Source organism: Somniosus microcephalus, chromosome 12 (genome assembly GCF_052327205.1).
Source record: "Somniosus microcephalus isolate GS21.2 chromosome 12, FLI_Smic_1.0, whole genome shotgun sequence".
NCBI classification, from domain to species: domain Eukaryota; kingdom Metazoa; phylum Chordata; class Chondrichthyes; order Squaliformes; family Somniosidae; genus Somniosus; species Somniosus microcephalus.
Window position 1 is genome coordinate 193936729 of NC_140998.1, and position 25626 is coordinate 193962354.

At 46.7% G+C, this 25626-nt stretch overlaps 1 protein-coding gene across 2 annotated transcripts in view; it reads left to right on the plus strand.

Moving 5' to 3' along the window:
- The window catches only part of LOC147109830 (uncharacterized), a 127747-nt gene that overhangs the window by 26479 nt on the left and 75642 nt on the right, over window positions 1–25626 (plus strand). Inside the window, exon 8 of one of the 2 annotated variants that reach the window (XM_086003896.1) lies at window positions 489–8227. The exons of the other annotated variant lie outside the window; for it this stretch is intronic. Within the exon in view, the coding sequence (XP_085860022.1) occupies window positions 489–605 (117 nt within the window). The 3' untranslated portion in view covers window positions 606–8227. Of the gene's footprint in view, window positions 1–488; window positions 8228–25626 lie in introns of those variants that run through there. 2 annotated transcript variants of the gene reach the window in all.

A 25626-nucleotide genomic window follows, 5' to 3' on the forward strand; every position in this document is an offset into this window, starting at 1 on the left:
GTTATTATGATCTGGATTGAGTTATTGTGATCTGGATTGAGTTATTATGATCTGGATTGAGTTATTGTGATCTGGATTGAGTTATTATGATCTGGATTGAGTTATTATTATCTGGATTGAGTTATTATGATCTGGAATGCGTTACCTGAAAGGATGGTGGAAGCAGATTCAATAATAACATTCAGAAGGGAATTGGATAAATATTTGAAGGCAAATGTGAAGCCGGCACAAGCACGATGGGCCGAATAGCCTTCTGTGTAGTATCATTCCATGATTCTATGATATCAAGTTGCTGTTTTAACTTCCACAATAATCTGACAGTACATCAGGGCCCTTGAAATGTTCCAATTGCTTTGTTGCCGTTCCATTGGTAATCTTAGAAAAATTTAGCTAAAAGTTTGAAATAAAAATGAGTTCCACTTAAATGAGAAAGTTTCACTTGAATTTGCGGATGACCCAAATATTCAGCCCACCTTCCTGCTCTTCAGGTGCAGAATAATGAGGACAATTATGCAACAATTAACCTGGATGCACTCGGCAAACCCGGAAAAGGTGCCACCCGATCAGCAGAAGCCACCGTCTACGCCGAGGTTAAACCAAACTAGTCAGATGTTGCCATGGATTAATGCCTGTCACTGTTTGCACGGCTCCGGGTTGAGAATCTCTCAGAGTTATTGCCAGTTAGAATTAATGCTGCTTTACTGTAAAATGGGCAGAGTCATTGCTGAGTGGACACTGGGTGTTGCAAAGTGAGAAACGTGTTTCTAATGAAGACATTACGATTTTGCTACATACAACCTGTTGTGTATGTACCTTTAAGGGAATAACTGGTCTCAGACTGCAGTACCGGCAGTGACCACCCCTGTATAAAAGGCCCTAGCAGGCTTCTGTAGTTTTCAGTTTCCAGGTTGTCTCCATTCAGTAAAGACTTGTTATAATCAACTCCTGCAGTCCGTGTCTCAATTATACACGGACATAATACTGGCGACGAGTAAGAAACGAACTTACCTGCAACTCGGCAGCACCTCAGATGAAGTTATTGAAGGTCGAAGCCAGAAGAAAGAAAAAAAAAATAATCCAAATTAACTCGAGAAACGGGCGTCGACCGTGGACAACCGCCCTCCAAATTATCGAATTGAAAAGTGCAGGAGAGACTGTCGAGAGCCTGGCTTGATTCTCCAGTCTGTGGTTTCCCAGCTAATCGGGCTGGTGGCAGGTAGTGCACTGATCCTTCCTGGGCTGCGGCGGGCTAGAGCTCGATCGGGTGGCTCTGCAACGGGGCTGGGCAGCGAGTCGGGAAGCAAAGAGAGAGAGAGAGGGTGGAGCACACAGGGTGCGGCCGGTGCTTCGAAGCCGGGCAGCGTTTGGACCTAAGAAGAGGGAGGGAAGTGTCCCAGAGGGTCTGCTCCACGCCGAGAACGGTTCTTCAATTAATGGAGCAAATATTGAAGTGCGATAGAAAAATAAAAATACCACGGAGAGCGGCGTTGGCAGCAGCGATTGGGGAGGCGCGAAGACCATAGGGCGTCGCCATTACAGGATAGTAAAATAAATATAATCGCCAGCAACAGCGTTGGCAGCTGCGGCAGCAGCGGGAAAGCACGGGAGGCGCCATCTTAACTCGGCGGGGAAGAAGGAAAAGCGCGGGAGGCGCAATTTTGATCCATCGGGAACGAAGGCAAAGCGCGGGAGGCGCCATCTTAGATTTTCAAGATGCCAAAGACTGGCGATATCACTGCCTTCGATAATGCAATAGAAGACTGGACCACGTATGTGGAAAGAGTCGAGGTATATTGCGAGGCAAACAAAATAGCCGATGAGAAAAAGGCATCGGTATTGCTAAATTTAATGGGCACAAGAATGTACGGCCTATTGCGGGACCTGATTACTCCAGCCAAACCGAAGGCGAAGAGTTTTAACGAAATTGTTGCTGTCCTACAGGAACACCTAAATCCTACACCGCTGCTGACAGCAGAAAGATTTAAATTCCACAGGAGAAATCAGCATAAAAATGAGAGCAATGCTGATTACCTTACGGAACTACGCAAGCTATCAAAGCACTGCCAGTTCGGAGCAGGACTGGCAGATACCTTACGGGACAAATTTACATAGATACATAGAAGATAGGAGCAGGAGTAGGCCATTCGGCCCTTCGAGCCTGCTCTGCCATTCAATGAGATCATGGCTGATCATCCAAATTCAGTACCCGGTCCCTGCCTTCTCCCCATATCCCTTGATCCCTTTAGCCTTAAGAAATATATCCAACTCTCTCTTGAATATACTTAATGAACTGGCCTCCACCGCCCTCTGTGGCAAAGAATTCCACAGGTTCACCACTCTCTGGGTGAAGAAATTCCTCCTCATTTCAGTCCTAAATGGCTTACCCCTTATCCTTAGACTATGGCCCCTGGTTCTGGACTCCCCGGCCACCAGAAACATCCTTCCTGCATCTAGTCTGTCCAGGCCTGACAGAATTTTATAGGTTTCGATGAGATCCCCTCTCAATCTTCTAAACTCCAGTGAGTATAAGCCCAATCGACACAATCTCTCCTCATACGTCATTCCTGCCATCCCAGGTATCAGCCTGGTGAATCTTCGCTGCACTCCTTCCATGGCAAGAACGTCCTTCCTCAGGTAAGGCGATCAAAACTGCACACAATACTCAAGGTGTGGTCTCACCAAGGCCCTGTACAACTGCAGCAAGACATCCTTGTTCTTGTACTCGAACCCTCTTGCTACGAAGGCCAACATACCATTTGCCTTCTTAACCGCCTGCTGCACCTGCATGCTTACCTTCAGCGACTGGTGTACAAGAACACCCAGGTCTCTTTGCACTTCCCCTTCTCCCAATGTATTACCATTCAAATAATAATCTGCCTTCCTGTTTTTGCCACCAAAGTGGATAACCTCACATTTATCCACATTATAGTGCATTTGCCATGTTTCTGCCCAATCACCCAACCTGTCCAAATCGTGCTGGAGTTTCACGACATCCTCCTCACAGCATATCCTCCCCCCCAGCTTTGTGTCGTCTGCAAATTTGGAGATATTACATCCAATTCCCTCATCCAGATCATTAATATATATTGTGAACAGCTGGGGTCCTAGGACTGATCCTTGCGGTACCCCACTAGTCACTGCCTGCCACTCAGAAAATGACACGTTTATTCCAACTCTTTGCTTTCTGTCCACCAACCAGTTCTCTATCCAAGTCAATACCTTGCCCCCAATCTCATGTGCCTTAATTTTGCACGCTAATCTCTTATGCGGGACCTTATCGAAAGCCTTCTGAAAGTCCAAATACACCACATCCACTGGTTCTCCCTTATCTATTTTACCAGTTACATCCTCAAAAAAATCCAGTAGATTAGTCAAGCATGATTTACCTTTCGTAAATCCATGTTGACTTTGTCCGATCCAGTCACTGCTTTCCAAGTGCTCTGCTATTACATCTTTTATAATGGACTCTAGCATTTTCCCCACTACCAATGTCAAGCTTACCGGTCTATAATTCCCCGCCTTTTCTCTATCACCTTTTTTGAATAGTGGGGTAACATTAGCTACCCGCCAATCCATGGGTACCGTTCCAGAGTCTATCAAGTTCTGGAAGATGACCAGTAATGCATCTACTATTTCTAGGGCCACTTCCTTAAGTACCCTGGGATGTAGATTATCAGGCCCTGGGGATTTATCGGCCTTCAGTCCCATCAATTTTCCTAACACCATTTCCCTACAAATACTGATTTATTTCAGTTCCACCCTTTCATCAGACCCTATGTTCCCCGGCATCTCTGGGAGGTTATTTGTGTCCTCCTTTGTGAAGACAGAACCAAAATATGTATTTAGTTGGTCAGCAATTTATTTGTTCCCCATTATAAATTCCCCCGATTCTGACTGCAAGGGACCTACGCTTGACTTCACCAATCTTTTTCTCTTCACATATCTATAAAAGCTTTTACAGTCAGTTTTTATGTTCTCTGCAAGCTTACTCTCATGTTCTATTTTCCCCCTCTTAATTAACCCCTTTGTCCTCCTTTGTTGAATCCTAAACTGCTCCCAATCCTCAGGATTATTGCTTTTTCTGGCCAATTTATATGCCCTCTCCTTGGACCTTATGCTATCCCTAATTTCCCTTGTTAGCCACGGTTGGGTCACCTTTTTTGTTTTATTTTTATGCCAAACTGGGATGAACAAATTCTGTAGTTCATCCATTCGGTCTTTGAATGTTTGCCATTGCCTATCCACCGTCAACCCTTTGAGTGCCATTCCCCAATCAATCCTACCCAACTCGCTCCTCAGACCATCATAGTTTCCTTTATTTAAATTGAGGACCCTAGTCTCCGAGTCAACTACTTCATTCTCCATCTTAATGAAGAATTCGATCATATTATGATCGCACCGACCCAAAATTTGTCTGTGGACTCCTGAGTGAAGGAACCCAGAAGAGGTTACTCTCAGAGAAAGAGCTGACGCTAGATAAGGCTTTCAGCGTGGCAGTATCGTACAAAGCAGCAGCAAGGGGAGCTGCGGAAATACAACAAAAGCCACAGGAATACAGCACCCACGAAATGACATGGGGATTTGCAAAATGTTATCGCTGCGGCAGAACAAACCATGACCAGAAGGACTGCTGGTCCAAGGACAAAATATGCAGGCAATGCGGAAAGATGGGACACATTGCACAAGTTTGCAGGTCTGGGAAGAAGACCAATGACAACAAAAAGGCTACTAAGGAACCGTACAGGAAAGTACAAAAGATGACGGACAGTAGTTCCGAAGACCAGATGAGCGATAGTGAATCTGGGAACAAGAGACTAAGCTGTCTCAAACTTCACAACGTAATCGCAAAAGAGGATCACCGAACCATTTGGGTCACCCTCACGATAGCAGGGTCCCAAGTCAAAATGGAATTGGATACAGGATCAGCTCTAACCATCATGAATCGACGAGACTACGAGCGGCTATTCTCACACATACCCTTGAGAGAGACATCCATTGTCTTGAGGACGTATACAGGGCAAAAGGTATACCCCAGAGGAAAAATAAGGGTGCCTGTCGAATACAACGGCAAGAAAATACGGAAATTGTATCTCTACATTCTGCAAGATGGTGGACCACTGTTATTGGGACGTGAATGGATCAGAAAGATAAGTTTAGACTGGCACTCCATTCAGGCACTGACGGTGGCTGGTAAAAAGGATGATGACGTCACTCCTGGATGATTGTCAACAATCTTAGCTGACGCCAAAGAGGTATTTCAACAAGAACTGGGCACTCTCAAAAGCGTAACCGCCTCAATAAAAATAGAGGAGAATGCAATTCCCAAGTTTTTCAAAGTAAGACCGGTACCATATGCAATTCGCCCAGCCACTGAGGCAGAGCTGGAGAATCTGGAGAATGCAGGCATGTTATCTAAGGTAGACTGGAGCGAGTGGGCGACACCCATCGTTCCTGTCATGAAGAAAACATTAAACAATAAGTCTGAGGAGCCAAGGAAGGTTCGCATCTGTGGGGCCTTCAAGGTGACGGTGAACCCAATCCTTCACACAGTACAATATCCTCTTCCAAAGATAGAAGATATCTTCACCTCACTATCTGGAGGGAAGCGTTTTACAAAAATTGACCTAGCACAAGCATATTTGCAGATGGAGGTTGAAGAATCCTCTAGGAAGTATCTCACGATAAACACTCACAAAGGTCTTTACCAGTATAATCGACTGGTATTCGGAGTAGCATCAGCTCCGGCAATATGGCGAAGAGCGATGGAACAAGTCCTGCAAGGGATTCCGGGGACTCAGTGTTACTTGGACGACATCCTAGTGACAGCTGAAGATGACAGTGAACACCTTGCCAACCTAGAGCAGGTGCTCACTAGATGACATGAACATGGGCTATGAGCCAATCGCCCCAAGTGCAGGTTTTTTAAGAAACAGATATCGTATTGTGGGCACGTGATTGATGAAGAGGGGTTGCATAAGTCCCCTGACAAAATTGAAGCGGTAGTTAAGGCTCCAGCGCCTGAAAATGTGTCGCAACTGAGGTCATTCCTCAGATTGGTGAATTACTACCATAAGTTTTTGCCGAATTTGTCCACAATTCTGCATCCACTGAACGCCCTACTACGAACGGGAGTAGCATGGAAATGGAGCGATGAATGTAAGCGGGCCTTTCAGAAGAGTAAGGACCTAATCACTTCAAGAGAAGTATTAGCTCACTAAAACCCATCACTACCGATAAGACTGGCGTGTGATGTGTCTCCCTACGGCATTGGGGTGGTACTGTCACATAAATTCCTTGATGGTTCAGAGAGGCCGATAGCTTTTGCATCACGCTCGTTAACTGCAGCTGAGCGTAACTACGCCCAGTTTGACAGAGAGGCCCTCAGCCTGGTGTGGGGGGTGAAGAATTTAAATCACTACCTGCACGGTCAGAAATTTACTCTACTCACTGATCATCAACCTCTCGTCTCCATTTTCAACCCTCAGAAGGGCGTACCGATAATGACGGCACAACGGCTACAGAGGTGGTCCCTTTTCCTAGGGACACACCAATATGACATCGAGTACAAAGGAACTAAACAGCATGGGAATGCTGATGGATTGTCGCGCCTACCGTTGCCGACGGTGGAAGAAGAACTGGCAGTGGATCCAGTGGAGTTATTCCACTCGACTATAGTCGAATGTCTCCCTGTGACGAACGCAAACATAGAAAAGGAAACACGAAATGACCCGACACTCTCCTGGGTCTATGATTTAACGGTGAAGGGATGCCCAGCACATGGCGAACCACTGCTGCCAGCATTCTCGCCAAGAAGAGAACAGCTGTCAGTGTGCAGAGGAACCTTGATGTGTGGATCCAGAGTAGTAATTCCACCCAAATTGAAGGATAGAGTGCTCAATGAGCTTCATGAGGGTCATCTGGGAGGGGTAAAAATGAAGAACTTAGCCAGAGCATTTGTGTGGTGGCCGGGAATCGATAGAGAAATCGAAGAGATGACCAAGAGCTGTACAGGATGCCAGAAGGCCCAAAACGCCCCACCACAAGCCCCTCTACATCCATGGGAGTGGCCCTCATCTCCATGGCAAAGGGTGCACATTTATTTTGCTGGTCCCTTTATGGACTCGATGTTTTTAATTGCGGTGGATGCACATTCAAAGTGGCCAGAGGTAATAAAAATGTCCTCAACAACCACAGAAAAAACTATCACAGTCTTACGAACCATATTCGCCAGGAATGGGCTGCCTGAACAGATTTACTCTGACAATGGACCACAGTTTGTGTCTGAAGAGTTCCGGAGGTTCTTAAAGAACAATGGTGTTAAGCATTACACATCCGCCCCATATCATCCAGCCACTAATGGATTGGCCGAGAGGTTTGTTCAAACATTCAAGAAGGCTATCAAGGCAATGTGTAATGAAGATATACCCCTACAACACAAGGCGGATAACTTCTTGTTTGCCTACCGGAATGCGACACATGCGGTTACCAACCAAACTCCAGCCATGATGTTCTTCAATCGAAGACTACGATGCCACTTGGATTTGGTTAAGCCAAGCGTCAGAAGAGATGTGGAGAACAGGCAGCTTCAGAATATGAATGAAAGGCCGACCAGGAGTTTTAAGATAGGTCAACCAGTTTTGGCCTGGGACTACCGCACAGAGAAATGGCAGCCAGGAACGATCTGTACATGGCAAGGACCTCTAATGTATACCGTGGACATTGGAGAGAGCATTGTAAGACGCCATGCTGACCAGATTCTAGAGTCACTGGAAAACGTCAACTCCACACCACGATCTGATACACCTGGCGATGAAACCGAAGTACCAATTGCATCTACCGCAGAATCGGTGATATTGGAAGCAGACGAACCAAACAACGACATTGATCCCGACTCAACCTTGCCAGAAGAACCTGATATCCCAACGAGGCGTTATCCAGATAGAATCAGGAAGCCTCCTCAAAGACTGAACTTATAATTGCTTAACTTCAACCAATGTATCTAGCAACCGTAATTGTAATTGTAATTAGTTATTATTTAGTTGTTAAATGAATGTTATGTACTGTTTATCTAAAAGGGGAGGAATTGTTGTGTATGTACCTTTAAGGGAATAACTGGTCTCAGACTGCAGTACTGGCAGTGACCACCCCTGTATAAAAGGCCCTAACAGGCTTCTGTAGTTTTCATTTTCCAGGTTGTCTCCATTCAGTAAAGACTTGTTATAATCAACTCCTGCAGTCCGTGTCTCAATTATACATGGACATAATACAACCCACAGGGTGAAATCTCCCTCTCTCTGCCCCATCATGTGTTGGTTATATCGTGCACATAACAGGAGGGTTCCTATGTTCATTTTTTACAGTGAAATTGTAAAACTGTCCTCACATAATCGATTTGAAGTCTTCTACACTTAGTTTTCTCCTGCGCCAGTTGGCAAATGTGTGAAACCAAGCACTCTGCATCTGTGCCATTCACATCAGTTTCATTCTAATGGGAGTCCCCAATCTGGTCCTTCCCTTTCCCTCCCACCTGTACGTTTCCGCACAGACCATTGTATCAGGGCAGACATTACACCAGTTCCGACGAAGGGTCATCGACCTGAAACGTTAACTCTGTTTCTCTCTCCACAAATGCTGCCTGACCTGCTGAGTATTTCCAGCACTTTCTGTTTTTATTTCAGTCGTTATGCTAACTAGGCTAAGGACAGTGTGAAAATAGCAAAGACCGGTCCTTATTTCAACTGTGGCTGAAGGTGAGACCGAGTTGGTCGGTGCCTGAAAGTGGAGTAGGATTACTGAGCACCAAGTTTCTGCCGGCTTTCTGTTGCTCCCATTGTGGGTAAGGGCCTTTAGGTGGGTGGCCAGAGTGCCCGTCTGTTTCCTGCAGGGCGCCATTTTGAAGGTTCAATTTGGAATCTTATGATGTACAAAGAATCATAGAATCTCACAGCACAGAAGGAGGCCACTCGGCCCGTCGTGACTGTGCCAGTTCTTTTGAAGAGCTGTCCAATTGCAGCAAGACCTGGACAACATTCAGACTTGGGCTGACAAGTGGCAAGTAACATTCGCACCACACAAGTGCCAGGCAATGACCATCTCCAACAAGCGAGACTCTAACCATCTCCCCTTCACATTCAATGGCATTACCATCGCTGAATCCCCCACTATCAACATCCTGGGGGTTACCATTGATCAGAAACTGAACTGGGCCAACCATATAAATACTGTGGCTACAAGAGCAGGCCAGAGGCTGGGAATTCTGCGGCGAGTGTCTCACCTCCTGACTCCCCAAAGCCTTTCCACCATCTACAAGGCACAAGTCAGGAGTGTGATGGAATACTCTCCACTTGCCTGGATGAGTGCAGCTCCAACAACACTCAAGAAGCTCGACACCATTCAGGATAAAGCAGCCCGCTTGATTGGCACTCCATCCACCACCTTCAACATTCACTCCCTCCACCACCGGCGCACTGTGGCTGCAGTGTGTACCATCTACAAGATGCACTGCAGCAACTCGCCAAAGCTCCTTCAACAGCACCTTCCAAACCCGCGACCTCTACCACTTAGAAGGACAAGGGCAGCAGACGCATGGGAACATCACCACCTACAAGTTCCCCTCCAAGCCACACACCATCCTGACTTGGACCTGTATTGCCGTTCCTTCACTGTCGCTGGGCCAAAATCCTGGAACTCCCTTCCTAACAGCATTGTGGGTGTACCTACACCATATGGACTGCAGCGGTTCAAGAAGGTGGCTCACCACCATCTTCTCAAGGGCAATTAGGGATGGGCACTAAATGCAGGCCTAGCCAGCGATGCCCACATCCCATCAATGAATAAAAAAAAAATTTAGTGACACATCCCAGCTTTTCACCCATAACCCTGCAAATTAGTGCCCTTCAAGCCCGTGTCCAATGGCCTTTTGAAAGTTAATATGCATTCTGAACCAATCAACTGGCTGCTTCCCTCATTTCCTGTGTGTTGGGTCTTGCTGTGCACAAAATGGCTGCCCTACTTTGCCGACATCAAATCAATGACCACACTTCAAAAACGATACATGGGGACTGTGCAGCACCTTGACAGGAGTTGCTGAGACACTCTAGAAATGCTAACCCTTCATTTCAGCCTGCTTTCCCCAGCTAGCTTTGTAGTGTATGTACCTTTAAGGGGAGAACTACTTTTTACAACTCCTGTATACTGTAGTACCGGCAGTGACCACACCTGTATATAAACCCTGAGTAGTGATCTGTACAGTTAGTTTTAGAGTAACCCTCATCCAGTAAACACCTGTTGATTGTTCCCTGCAGTCTCGTGTCTAGTTATTGAAGGACACACAACATCAAGATACACGGATCTAACATTGGCGACGAGAAGATTCAAACCTACCTGCAACTCTGCATCACCTCCCAGGGATTCGCTCCTGGAGAAAAGAAAAAAAAAGAAGGCCGAGTCCAGAAGCACGGGCGTCGACCATCCAGCGGAGACTTGAGCATCGCAGGGGAGGCTGTTGAGAGCTGGGCTTGGTTCTCCAGTCACGGTGGTCCAGCGAAATGGGCTGGCAACAGGTACGGCGCAGACCCTTCCCGGACAGCGGCGGCTAGAGCCGACCGACGGCACACAAAAAGGCCGAGCAGTGTCGACGGGAGAAGAGAGAGGTAGAGCGCACAGGGCGCAGCCGGTGTTCAGGACCGAGCGGCGTCGACGGGAGAAGAGAGAGGGTAGAGCGCACAGGGCGCAGCCGGTGTTCAGGACCGAGCGGCGTCAACGGGAGAAGAGAGAGAGGCGCGAAGGAAAACTCGCAGAGCGCAGCCGGTGTTCAAGGGCCGAGCAGCGTCAACGAGAGACAGAGGCGCGCAGGAAAACGCGCAGAGCGCAGCCGGTGTTCAAGGGACGAGCAGCATCAGCGGGGAAGAAAGGAAAATGCGCAGAGCGCAGCCGGTGTTCAAGGGCCGAGCAGCGTCAGCGGGGAAGAAAGGAAAGTGCGGAAGACGCCATTTTGAGCCGCAGCGGAGAACAAGGGAGAGCGTGGGAAAACGCCATTTTGAGCCACAGCGGAGAAGAAGGAGAGCACGGGAAAACGCCATTTTGAGCCGCAGCGGAGAAGAAGGGAGAGCACGGGAATATGCCATTTTGAGCCACTCTAACCACATCCAGGGATGCCGAAGAGTGGCAGTATCACAGCGTTCAACAATGAAGTCGAAGATTGGACAACATATGTTGAACGCATGAAGTGTACTGCAAGGCGAGATGAGAGGAAAGCGCTGGTATTGTTGAATTCAATGGGTGCAAAAACGTATGGCTTACTGCGAAACCCAGTAACCCCAGAGAAGCCAGTGGAATAGGATTTTGGAAACATAGTGTCAATCCTACAGGACCACTTAAACCCCACACCGCTGCTGATAGCAGAAAGATTTAAGTTTCACAAAAGGAACCAGCATAAAGATGAAAGTAATGCTGAGTATTTAACAGAACTGCGCAAGCTATCGAAACACTGCCAGTTTGGAACAGGACTAGCAGATACTTTAAGGGACAAGTTTGTGTGTGGGCTTCAAAGTGAAGGAACCCAGAAACGGCTTCTATTAGAAAAGGATCTTATGCTGGACAAGGCTTTCAGCATGGCAGTATCACATGAAGCAGCCGCACGGGGCACTGCAGAGATACAACGGAGACCGCAAGAATATGGCACAAATGAAATGTCATACGGAACAGTGAAGTGCTATCACTGCGGCAGAACAACACACGACCATAATGATTGCTGGTTCAAGGACCAAGTGTGCAGACAGTGTGGAAAAGTAGGACACATAGCAAGAGTTTGCAGGTCGGGAAAGAAAACCAGCAGCAAGAAATCCCCACAGGAGAAGTACAAGAAGGTACATAAGGTGACGGAGAGTAGTTCAGACGAACAGAAAAGTGATACAGACTCCGGAAGCAAGGAGCTGGGTTGTCTGAAACTACATAAGGTGATCAAAATGGAGGATCACCAAACTATCTGGGTCACGCTCAAGATAGCCGGAGTCCAAGTGAAAATGGAATTGGACACAGGATCAGCCCTAACAGTCATAAACCGAAGGGACTACAAGCGGCTATTCTCACATATACCCTTGAGAGATACAGAGATTATCTTGAATGCGTACATGGGGCAAAAAGTCTACCCCAAAGGAAAAATAAGGGTGAACGTTATATATAACGGCAAGGAAATACCAAAAATGGAACTATATGTATTGCCAGATGGAGGACCACCACTACCAGGACGTGAATGGATCCGGAAGATACAGCTAGATTGGCATTCCATACAAGCACTGACGGTAGAAGCCAAAAAGGATGACGACGCCACACCTGGACGACTGTCAAAAATGCTAACTGACGCACAAGAAGTGTTCCAGGAGGGACTTGGAACACTAAAAGGCATAACAGCGATGATCAAAATAGAGGAAAATGCAAGCCCAAAGTTTTTTAAGGCCAGACCGGTGCCTTATGCGATCCGCCGAGCGGTCGAAGCAGAGCTGGAAGGTTTGGAACATTCAGGAGTACTGTCCAAAGTGGACTGAAGCGAATGGGCTACACCCATCGTTCCTGTAATGAAGAGGTCGTTGAGTAATACGCCTGGGGAACCAAAGAAGGTTCGCATCTGTGGGGACTTTAAGGTGACAGTGAACCCAGTCCTTCACACGGTACAATATCCGCTTCCGCGGATTGAAGATATTTTCGCCTCGCTATCTGGAGGGAAACGCTTCACTAAGATTGATCTGGCCCAGGCGTACCTGCAAATGGAGGTAGAAGAAGCCTCAAAACAGTACCTCACGATCAACACTCATAAAGGTCTCTACCAATACAACCGGCTGGTGTTCGGGGTAGCATCAGCTCCGGCTATTTGGCAAAGGGCAATGGATCAAGTCCTGCAAGGGATTTCAGGGACCCAGTGTTATTTGGACGACATCCTGGTCACGGGCGAAAATGACAGTGATCACCTCGCCAACCTGGAGCAGGTGCTCACTAGATTGAAGGAATATGGGCTCCGAGCAAATCGCCACAAATGCAACTTTTTCCAGAAGCAGATCTCGTATTGTGGCCACGTTATTGATGAAGAGGGGTTACATAAGTCCCCTGAAAAGATTGAGGCAGTAGTCAAGGCTCCAGCACCGGAAAATGTGTCACAACTGAGGTCGTTCCTCGGGCTGGTGAACTACTACCATAAGTTTTTGCCGAATTTGTCTACAGTACTACACCCACTGAACACCCTACTGCAAACGGGGGTACCATGGAAGTGGAATGACGAATGTAAACGAGCTTTCCAGAAGTGCAAAGAATTGATCACATCAAAAGAGGTGTTGGCTCATTTCAACCCAGCACTACCAATTCGGTTGGCGTGTGATGCATCACCCTGTGGTATTGGAGCGGTGCTGTCGCACAAATTCCCAGACGGCTCGGAGAGGCCGGTAGCCTTTGCGTCTCGGTCACTAACCTCAGCCGAGCGTAACTACGCCCAGATTGACAGGGAGGCCCTCAGCCTAGTGTGGGGAGTGGAAAAGTTCAACCACTATCTGCATGGGCAGAAGTTCTCCTTGCTGACTGACCACCAACCACTTGTCTCCATCTTTAATCCAAAGAAGGGCGTTCTGGTGATGACTGCGCAATGGCTACAAAGATGGTCCCTTTTTCTAGGGGCGAACCAATATGAAATCGAGTATAAGGGCACGAAACAGCATGGAAACGTTGATGGGCTATCACGCCTGCCACTGCCTACTGCGGAGGAAGCACCAGCAGTGGACCCTGTCGAAATATTTTATTCGACTACAATTGAACGCTTGCCAGTAACTAACACTGATATAGAGAAGGAGACCCGAAATGACCCGACACTGTCTCAGGTATATGACTTGACGGTGAAGGGATGGCCAAGATATGGCGACTCACTGTTGCCAGCATTCTCATCCAGAAGAGAACAGCTGTCCGTATGCCAGGGGACCTTGATGTGTGGTAATTCCACCTAAGTTAAGGGAGAGAGTGCTAAATGAGCTTCACGAAGGCCATCTGGGAGGGGTGAAAATGAAAACCTTGCTAGGGCTTATGTGTGGTGGCCGGGGATCGATCAGCAAATTAAGGACCTGACAAAGAGCTGCTCAGCATGCCAGAAGGTCCAAAATGCACCACCACATGCCCCTCTACACCCATGGGAGTGGCCCTCCTCTCCATGGCAACGGGTGCATATTGATTTTGCTGGTCCATTCATGGACTCAATGATTTTAATAGCCGTGGATGCGCACTCGAAATGGCCTGAGGTGATCAAAATGTCCTCCACCACCATGGAGAAAACTGTTGCAGTCCTACGGACCATATTTGCCAGGAACGGCTTGCCAGAGCAGATTTGCTCTGATAACGGACCACAGTTTGTGTCCGAAGAGTTTCAAAGATTCATGAAAAGGAATGGGGTAAGGCATTATACTTCCGCCCCGTATCATCCAGCCACAAATGGATTGGCTGAGAGGTTCGTACAAACCTTTAAGAAAGCAGTAAGGGCCATGTGCGATGACGACATTCCACTGCAGCATAAGGTGGACAATTTCCTGTTAGCCTACAGAAATGCGACACATGCAGTCACCAACCAGACCCCGGCCATGATGTTCTTTAACCGAAGGTTGAGATCTTGTCTGGATTTGCTCAGACCAAATGTACGAAGAGATGTTGAGAATAAGCAATTCCAGCACATCAATGAGAAGCCAACAAGGAGCTTCAATGTAGGGCAACCAGTCTTGGCCCGTGACTACCGAACAGGTAAATGGCAACCAGGAATGATATGCACACGGCAGGGGCCACTAATGTACGCAGTGGATGATGGGGAGAACATTGTGAGATGCCACGTCGACCAGATCCTGGAGTCACAGGAATGAGTCAACCCCATGTCTCGCGTACCTGGTGATGAACCCAACATACAGGTAGCATCTACCCCAGAAACAGTAGCATCGGTAGCTGATGAACCAACTGACGACAGGGGGCCTCCGCACCAAGAGCAAGACACTCAGGAAAAGCGCTCTCCAGAAAGGATCAGGAAGCTGCCCCAAAGACTGAATTTATAAATGGACTATTTTCAGTTAATGTTGCATGTTAAAAGTGTTAATTGTTAAATGAATGTTATGGTACTGTTAATCTAAAAGGGGAGGAATTGTAGTGTATGTACCTTTAAGGGGAGAACTACTTTTTACAGCTCCTGTATACTGTAGTACTGGCAGTGACCACACCTGTATATAAACGCTGAGTAGGGATCTGTACTGTTTAATTTTAGAGTAACCTCATCCAGTAAACACCTGTTGATTGTTCCCTGCAGTCTCGTGTCTAGTTATTAAAGGACACACAACATCAAGATACACGGATCTAGCAAGCTTGGTAATTGCTTACTGCCTTTGACTCAATTATGGCATCAGTTCTCACCGCTCAAATAAAACATATGTGTAAAAGAAATGTCTAGAAACAAACACCAGGATGTGAGTCATTGTTTAGATTGCTATCGTTAACTGAGGGTCTATCGTGAAGTTTCCTCATACCTGACTTGCCCTTTTACAAGAGACTGCTGGTGAAATTCGCTGTTTAACCCTCAGTTTACTAACTGATGTTTCTTTTTAATAAAAGATTGACATGGATTCTGAATCTTTTCACAATGTTTGAGACTACGGAGGCTGATTGTGCGGCTGTGCATTGATGGCAGTTTAAGTGACATCCCTTCACCTTCATTTACTGTGTATTACACAGAATTACATGGAATAAACAGCACAGGAAGAGGCCATTTGGCCCAACTGTCCATTCCAGCGTTTATGCTCCACTCGCGTCCACTCCAATCCTTCCTCATCTAACTCTGTCAGCGTAACCCTCTGTTCCCTTCTCCTTCATATGCTTATCCAGCTTCCCCTTAAATGCATCTTTACTATTCTCCTCAACCTCTCCCTACATTAGTGAGCTCCACATTCTCACCACTCTCTGGGTAAAGAAGTTTCTTCTGAATTCCGTATTTGATTTATTGGTGTCTGTCTTATATTGATACCCTCTAGCTTTGCTCTTCCCCACAAGTGGAAACAAACGCTGTATCTACCTTATCAAAAACGTACATAATTTTACATATCTCTACCAGTTCACCCCTCAGCCTTCTATTTTCAAGAGAAAAGAGACCCAGCCTATTCATCATTTCCTGATAGATATGCCCTCGCATTTCTGGTATCATCCTTGTAAATCTTTTTTGCATCATTATTTACAGTGAAATTGTAAAACTGTCCTCACATAATGGATTTTAAGTCTTCTACACTTAGTTTTCTCCTGCTCCAGTTCACAAGTGTGTGAAAGCAAACAATCTGCTTCTGTGCCATTCCAGTCAGTTTCATTCTAACGGGAGTCCCATCCTGTCCTCCTCTTTCGCTTCTAGCTGCACGTTTCCACACAGACCATTGTATAAGGGCAGTCGTTAAACTAATTAGTAAGGACAGTGTGAATATAGCAAACACGGATCCACATTTCAACTGTGGCCGAAGGTGAGACCGAGCTGGTCGGTGCCTGATTGTGGAGTGGGGTCACTGAGCATCAAGTTTCTGCCGGCTTTCTGATACCCGCGTTGTGGGTGAAGGCAGTTAGGTGGGTGGCGAGAGCACCCGTCTGTTTCCTGCAGGGTGCCATTTTGAAGATTCAATTTGGAGTCCAATGATGTACTCAGAATCATAGAATCTCACAGCACAGAAGGAGGCCACTCGGCCCGTCGTGCCTGTGCCGGTTCTTTTGAAGAGCTGTCCAATTTAGTGACACGTCCCAGCTTCTCATCCATAACCCTGCAAATTAGTGCCCTTCGAGCCCGTGTCCAATTGCCTTTTGAAAGTTAATATGCATTCTGAACCAATCAACTGGCCGCTTCCCTCATTTCCTGTGTGTTGGGTCTTGCTCACAAAATGGCTGCCCTGCTTGTCTTCATCAAATCAATGACCACACTTCAAAAATGATACATGGGGGCTGTGCAGCACCTTGACAGGAGTTGCTGAGACACTCTAGAAATGCTAACCCTTCATTTCAGCCTGCTTTCCCCAGCTAGCTTTGTTAAGTCTGTGTGTTCTAGTTGTAATTACTAACACAGACTACAAGATTAAAGTTCAACAGGTCTTTACTGGTTGGAGGTCAGGACTACTACTAAATACAATATTACTACACAGTGCTTATATACCGGTGGTCACCACCGGTATTACGTATACAGCAGCCAGAGAAAGTAGTGCATCTCTTAAGGTGGAACAGGCTTAAGTTCTCTTAAGGTGGAACAGGTTACATACACCACAATCCTCCCTTTTTAGCTTAACAGTCATATCCCCATTTAACATAACATAATAACATATATAACTTCAGGTATAAACTGTTCAAAGGTTCAGTCTCTCAGGAGGCCTTCTGATTTGGTTTGGATAACGCCTTTCAGTGGTCTCTGATTCCTGTTGCTGAGGTGACTCCTCTAGTTGGTCTCCCATGCATTGGGTGTTATCATCATCAGGTACATTCCCTGCCGAGGTAGATGCTTCAGGTTCATTAACGTCTTCCACAGTTGTCTCTGTCGCAACCATGGGTTCGACCCTTGCTCTCGATTCTACCAGTTGATCCGCATGACGCCTTATCACATTGTTACCAATATCTACTGTGTACATCAGAGGTCCTTGTCTGGCCTGAATTGTTCCGGACTGCCATTTTTCATTTCCATAGCCCCTTGCCAACACTGGTTGTCCTACGTCGAAACTTTGAGTGGTCTTGTTATTAATATGCCGGAACTGTTTGTTTTCCACTTCCCTCCGCACATTTGGTTTTAACAAGTCCAACCTGGACCGCAACCTCCTGTTATAAAACATCATGGCAGGACTTTGGTTAGTCACTGCATGAGCGACGTTTCGATATGCCATTAGGAAATTGTCCACCTTGTGCTGTAGCGGAATCTGATCATCGTTCATGGCCTTTATTGTCTTTTTGAATGTTTGGACAAATCTCTCGGCCAACCCGTTTGTCGCCGGATGATATGGGGCAGAGGTATAATGTTTCACCCCATTCTTCTTTAAGAATTTTTGGAATTCTTCCGACACAAACTGTGGTCCGTTGTCCGAACAGATCTGTTCTGGCAATCCGTTCCTTGTGAATATTGTTCTTAACACCGCAATTGTCTTTTCTGAAGTAGTGGTATTCATCTTGATCACTTCTGGCCATTTGGAATGTGCGTCCACCGCAATTAGGAACATGGAGTCCATGAATGGACCAGCAAAGTCAATATGTACGCGTTGCCATGGGGCTGAAGGCCATTCCCATGGGTGTAGTGGTGCGATCGGAGGTACATTTTGCACTTTTTGGCACCCAGTGCAGCTTTTTGTCAACTCCTCTATCTGTTGGTCAATACCCGGCCACCATACATAAGCCCTAGCAAGACTTTTCATCTTAACTCCCCCCAGATGACCTTCATGCAGTTCTTTTAGAACTCTTTCCCTTAACTTGGGAGGAATAATCACTCTTGTCCCGTACATCAAAGTACCATGGCAGACGGAAAGCTGGTCTCGCCTTGCCGAGAATGCCGGTAACAGAGGATCACCACGTGTTGGCCATCCTTTCACTGTCACCTCGTAGACTCTGGACAGTGTCGGGTCATTCCTGGTTTCTCTTTCAATACTTGCATTGGTGAGTGGTAAACACTCGATGATGGTCGAATGAAATAACTCAACAGGGTCAACTTTCGTCGTTTCTTCTTCTTCAGGTAGTGGCAGGTGCAACAGCCCATCAGCATTGCCATGCTGCTTCGTACCTTTGAATTCTATTTGATATTGATGTGCCCCTAGGAAAAGGGGCCATCTCTGGAGATGCTGTGCTGTCATCACTGAAACACCCTTCTTAGGGTTAAAAATGGATACCAACGGCTGATGGTCTGTCAGAAGTGTGAATTTTTGGCCCTGCAGGTAATGATTAAACTTCTTCACTCCCCATACAAGGCTGAGAGCCTCCCTATCGATCTGCGCATAGTTGCGCTCAGCGGAGGTCAATGATCTGGATGCAAACACGACTGGCCTTTCCGTGCCATTTGGCAACTTGTGTGAGAGTACTGCCCCAATACCATATGGAGACGCATCACAAGCCAACCGAATAGGCAGTGTCGGGTTGAAGTGAGCCAACACTTCCTCTGAGGTGATCAATTCTTTGCTTTTGCGAAATGCCTTCTTACAGTTTTCGCTCCATTCCCATGGTACCCCCTTCTGTAAAAGAGCATTTAGCGGGTGCAGTACCATGGATATATTTGGTAGAAATTTATGGTAATAGTTAATCAATCCTAGAAACGACCTCAACTGAGAGACATTATCCGGAGCGGGAGCCTTTACAACTGCCTCTATCTTGTCAGGAGACTTATGAAGCCCCTCCCGGTCAATGACATGACCACAGTACGAGATCCGCTTCTGGAAGAACTCACATTTCTGCCGATTAACTCTAAGTCCATACTCTTTCAGCCTGTTGAGCACCAGTTCCAAGTTTGCGAGGTGTTCTTCATCACCATCACCTGTAATCAGAATATCGTCCAGGTAACATTGTGTGCCTGGAATTCCCTGTAATACCTGCTCCATGGCCCTCTGCCAAATTGCTGGAGCTGATGCCACTCCAAAAACCAGCCTATTGTACCGGTACAAACCTCGATGCGTGTTGATCATGAGGTATTGGCGTGACTCTTCTTCAACCTCCATCTGCAAGTACGCCTGCACCAGGTCTATCTTGGTGAAGTGTTTCCCGCCAGACAACGAAGCAAAAATATCCTCAATCCGCGGAAGCGGATACTGCACCATGTGAAGCACCGGATTAACGGTGATTTTGAAATCTCCACAGATGCGAACCTGCCCTGGTTCTCCTGGCTTGTTGCTCGAGGGACGTTTCATAACGGGAACAATGGGTGTAGCCCACTCACTCCAATCTACCTTAGACAGTACACCTGAACGTTCTAGCGCTTCCAGTTCCGCTTCTACAGTAGGTCGTATTGCATAGGGTACCGATCTGGCTTTAAAAAAATTTGGGTGTGCATGTTCATCAATCTTGATGTTTGCCGTAATTCCTCTCAGTGTTCCCAGTCCCTGCTGGAACACCTCTTTAGCATCATCCAATATTTTGGACAATCGTTTAGGTTTGACATCTGTTTCCCCGGAATCTACCGTTAGTGCCTTCAAGGAGTGCCAGTCCATATTCATTTTCCTAATCCACTCCCGTCCCAGTAGTGGTGGACCTCCTTCAGGTAGCACATATAAGTCCATTACTTGGCTTTCTTCGCCCTTGTGGACCACTTTTACCTTTATCTTTCCGATGGGGTACACTCTTTGCCCCGTGTATGTTTTCAATATAATCTCCTTATCCCGTAGGGGAATATGTTGGAATAACCTTTTGTAATCTTTCTTATTCATGACCGTCAATGCCGATCCAGTGTCCAATTCCATCTTTACTTGGACTCCTGCTATCTGAAGGGTGACCCAAATTGTCTGGAGATCTGCATCCTTACCAACGTTGTGTACTCTTAAGCTACCCAGTTCATTACTGCTAGCGTCTGAATCTGACTTCTGTTCGGTCGAACTGTTCTTTGTCACCTTGTGTGCCTTTATGTATTTTCCTTGCGGTGACTTTTTGTTGCTGGTCTTCTTTCCTGACCGGCATACTTTAGCTATGTGGCCAAGCCTGCCACACGTTCTGCATTCTTGGTTTTTAAACCAACACTGGTTCTGATCGTGCGTTGTCTTTCCACAACGATAACATTTTACAGTACTCAAACCCAATTTATTTGTACTGAGTTCCGGTGACCGTAGCTGCATTACTGCTGTGCATCTCGCTGCGGCTTCGTGTGCTGCTGCCATAGTGACCGCTTTCTCAAGCGTCAGCTCATTCTCCTCGAGCAGTCGCTTTTGTGAATCTTCTTTTAATAAACCACACACAAATTTATCTCGTAGCGCCTCTGTCAGTCTCGTTCCAAACTGACAGTACTTTGCTAGCTTACGCAATTCCATTAAATATTCAGCATTGCTTTCATCCTTCAGCTGCCTTCTGCTGTAAAATTTAAATCGTTCCGCTAGCATCAGCGGCGTGGGGTTTAGATGATTTTTCAGGACAGTAACAATCTCCTCGAACGTCTTATCCGCCGGTTCATCTGGTGATAAAAAGGTGTTTCAATTGCCCGTATGTCTTCGCACCCATTAAGTTTAATAATGTTAGTGCTTTCTCTTCATCTGGGATTTTATTTGCTTTACAATAATTTTGTATGCCTTCTACATACATGGCCCAATCTTCGATGTCGCTATCAAAGGTATTAATGTTCCCATGTTTAGGCATCGTTGCAATTTAATTTATTTTTATTTTTATCCAAGATGGCGGCTTCCCGCTCTTGTCTTCATCCTCCGCCTACAAAATAGCAGTTTTCCCGCGCTTGGCGGTCTTCACCCGTCCCCCGACGCTGTCTCCGCTTCACCGCGGCTCTCGCGCCTTCAGTTGCCCCAGACGCTGCGCCTTTTTAGCCCGAATGCGGCCCGGCCCTTATCACCAGCCACGATCGATGTCCCCGCGCTGCGCCTTTCGGCCCGAATGCGGCCCGGCCCTTATCTCCGGTCGCGATCGATCTCACCGCCCTTATTCCTCCGTCTTCCCTCCCCGTCTGTACAGCCAACGCGGCCGACTTTCTGGTCGTGTCGCTGCCCGGCTTACCCACCACCGAGGTAGAAAGAAGATAGCTGACAGCCGCTGATGGAGGCTTCGAGTTCAGGATGTCTTCTGCACTCTGGTTTCTCGATGTCTGCCGCGCGACGTGTCTTCCAGCAGGGTGATGAGGGTGGAAGCCTCTCTTCGATGTCCATTCTGTGGACGAAGCCGCTGTGGATATAAACTGCCGCAGGGTAAGAATCGGACTCGTCGCCACTGTTAAGTCTGTGTGTTCTAGTTGTAATTACTAACACAGACTACAAGATTAAAGTTCAACAGGTCTTTACTGGTTGGAGGTCAGGACTACTACTAAATATAATGTTACTACACAGTGCTTATATACCGGTGGTCACCACCGGTATTACGTATACAGCAGCCAGAGAAAGTAGTACATCTCTTAAGGTGGAACAGGCTTAAGTTCTCTTAAGGTGGAACAGGTTACATACACCACAAGCTTAGTAACTGCTTACTGCCTTTGACACAATTATTGCATCAGTTCTCACCGCTCAAATAAAAATATGTTTAAAAGAAATGGCCAGAAACAAACACCAGGATGTGAGTCATTGTTTAGATTGCTATCGTTAACCGGGTGTCCATCGTGAAGTTTCCTCATAACCAACTTCCCCTTTTACAAGAGAACGCTGATGAAATTCTCTGTTTAACCCTCAGTTTACTAACTGATGTTACTTTTAAAAAAAAGATTGACATGGATTCTGAATCTTTTCACAATGTTTGAGACTACAGAAGCTGATTGTGCGGCTGTGCATTGATGGCAGTTTCAGTGACATGCCTTCACCTTCATTCACTGTGTATTACATAGAATTACATAGAATAAACAGCACAGGAAGTGGCCATTTGCCAGCGATTATGCTCCACTCGCGTCTCCTCCAATCCTTTCTCATCTAACTCTGTCAGCGTAACCCTCTAATCCCTTCTCCTTCACATGCTTATCCAGCTTCCCCTTAAATGCATCCATACTATTCACCTCAACGTTTCCCTATGGGGATGAATCCACATTCTCACCACTCTGGGTAAAGAAGTTTCTTCTGAATTCCGTATTTGATTTATTGGTGTCTGCCTTATATTGATACCCTCTCGCTTTGCTCTTCCCCACAAGTGGAAACAAACGCTGTAGCTACCCTATCAAAAACTTACATAATTTTAAATATCTTTACCAGTTCACCCCTCAGCCTTCTATTTTCAAGAGAAAAGAGACCCAGCCTATTTATCATTTCCTGATCGATATGCCCTCGCATTTCTGATAACATTTTTGTAACTATTATTGCATCATTTCCACAATGTTCATTATTCACATTGAAATTGCAAAAATGTCTTCACATAATGGATTTGAAGTCTTCCACGCTTATTTTTCACCTGCTCCAGTTTGCAAGTCTGTGGAACCGAGCAATCTGCTTCTGTGCCATTCCTGTCAATTTCATTCTAATGGGACTCCCATCCCATCCTTCTCTGTCACTTCCACCTGTATGTTTCTGCACAGCCCATTGTATAAGGGCAGTCGTTAAACTAATTAGTAATGACAGTGTGAAAATAGTAAACATGCGTCCATCTTTCAAAAGTGGCTGAAGGTGAGAGCGAGCTGGCCGGCCACTGATAGTGGAGTGGAATCTCTGAGCACCAAGTTTCTGCTGCATTTCTGTTACCCGCATTGTGGGCAAGGGCATTTAGGTGGGCGGCGAGAGGGCCCGTCTCTTTCCTGCAGGGCGCCATTTTGAAGATTAAATTTGGAGTCCAATGATGTACATAGAAACATAGAAGATAGAAGCAGGAGTAGGCCATTCGGCCCCTCGAGCCTGCTCCGCCATTTAATGAGATCATGGCTGATCATCCAAATTCAGTACCCTGTGTTAAATCTGGATATCTTTAGGTAGTGTGTCCTTCAAATAATCGACAGAGGCTGCAGATAACAAACAACAGGTGTTTACTGGATGAGGGTTGCTCTAAAACTAAACAGTACAGATCCCTACTCAGGGTTATATACAGGTGTGGTCACTGCCGGTACTACAGTATACAGGAGCTGTAAAAAGTAGTTCTCCCCCTTAAAGGTACATACACTACAATTCCTCCCCTTTTAGATTAACAGTACCATAACATTCATTTAACAATGAACACTTTTAACATGCAACATTAATTGAAAATAGTCCATTTATAAATTCAGTCTTTGGGGCAGCTTCCTGATCCTTTCTGGATAGCGCCTTTCCTGAGTGTCTTGCTCTTGGTGCGGAGGTGATTCTGGCCCCCTGTCGTCGGTTGGTTCATCAGCTTCTGATACTACTGTTTCTGGGGTAGATGCTACCTGTATGTCGGGTTCATTACCAGGTACGCGAGACATGGGGTTGACTCGTTCCTGTGACGCTAGGATCTGGTCGACATGGCATCTCACAATGTTCTCCCCAACATCCACTGTGTACATTAGTGGCCCCTGCCGTGTGCATATCGTTCCTGGTTGCCATTTCTCTGTTCGGTAGTCGCGGGCCAAGACTGGTTGCCCTACATTGAAGCTCCTTGTCGGCTTCTCATTGATGTGCTGGAATTGCTTATTTTCAACATCTCTTCGTACATTTGGTCTGAGCAAATCCAGACAAGATCTCAACCTTCGGTTAAAGAACATCATGGCCGGGGTCTGGTTGGTAACTGCATGTGTCGCATATCTGTAGGCTAACAGGAAATTGTCCACCTTATGCTGCAGTAGAATGTCATCATCGCACATGGCCCTTACTGCCTTTTTAAAGGTTTGTACGAACCTCTCAGCCAATCCATTTGTGGCTGGATGATACGGGGCGGGTGTGTAATGCCTTACCCCATTCCTTTTCATAAATTTCCGAAACTCTTCGGACACAAACTGTGGTCCATTATCAGAGCAAATCTGCTCTGGCAAGCCGTTCCTGGCAAATATGGTCCGTAGGACTGCAATCGTTTTCTCCGTGGTGGTGGAGGACATTTTGATCACCTCAGGCCATTTCGAGTGCGCATTCACGGCTATTAAAAACATTGAGTCCATGAATGGACCAGCAAAATCAATATGCACCCGTTGCCATGGAGAGGAGGGCCACTCCCATGGGTGTAGAGGGGCATGTGGTGGTGCATTTTGGACCTTCTGGCATCCTGAGCAGCTCTTTGTCAGGTCCTCGATTTGCTGATCGATCCCCGGCCACCACACATAAGCCCTAGCAAGGCTTTTCATTTTCACCCCTCCCAGATGGCCTTCGTGAAGCTCATTGAGCACTCTCTCCCTTAACTTGGGTGGAATTACCACTCGGGATCCACACATCAAGGTCCCCTGGCATACTGACAGCTGTTCTCTTCTGGATGAGAATGCTGGCAACAGTGAGTCGCCATGTGTTGGCCATCCCTTCACCGTCTAATCATATACCCGAGACAGTGTCGGGTCATTTCGGGTCTCCTTCTCTATATCCGCGTTAGTTACCGGCAAGCGTTCAATTATAGACGAATAAAATATTTCGACAGGGTCCACTGCTGGTGCTTCCTCCGCAGTAGGCAGTGGCAGGCGTGTTAGCCCATCAGCGTTTCCATGCTGTTTCGTGCCCTTATACTCTATTTCATATTGGTTCACCCCTAGAAAAAGGGACCATCTTTGTAGCTGTTGCGCAGTCATCACCGGAACGCCCTTCTTTGGATTAAAGATGGAGACCAGTGGTTGGTGGTCAGTCAGCAAGGTGAACTTCTGCCCATGCAGATAGTGGTTCAACTTTTTCACTCCCCACAATAGGCTGAGGGCCTCCCTGTCAATCTGGGCGTAGTTATGCTCGGCTGAGATTAGTGACCGAGATGCAAAGGCTACTGGCCTCTCCAAGCTGTCTGGGAATTTGTGCGACAGCACCGCTCCAATACCATAGGGTGATGCATCACACGCCAACCGAATTGGTAGTGCTGAGTTGAAATGAGCCAACACCT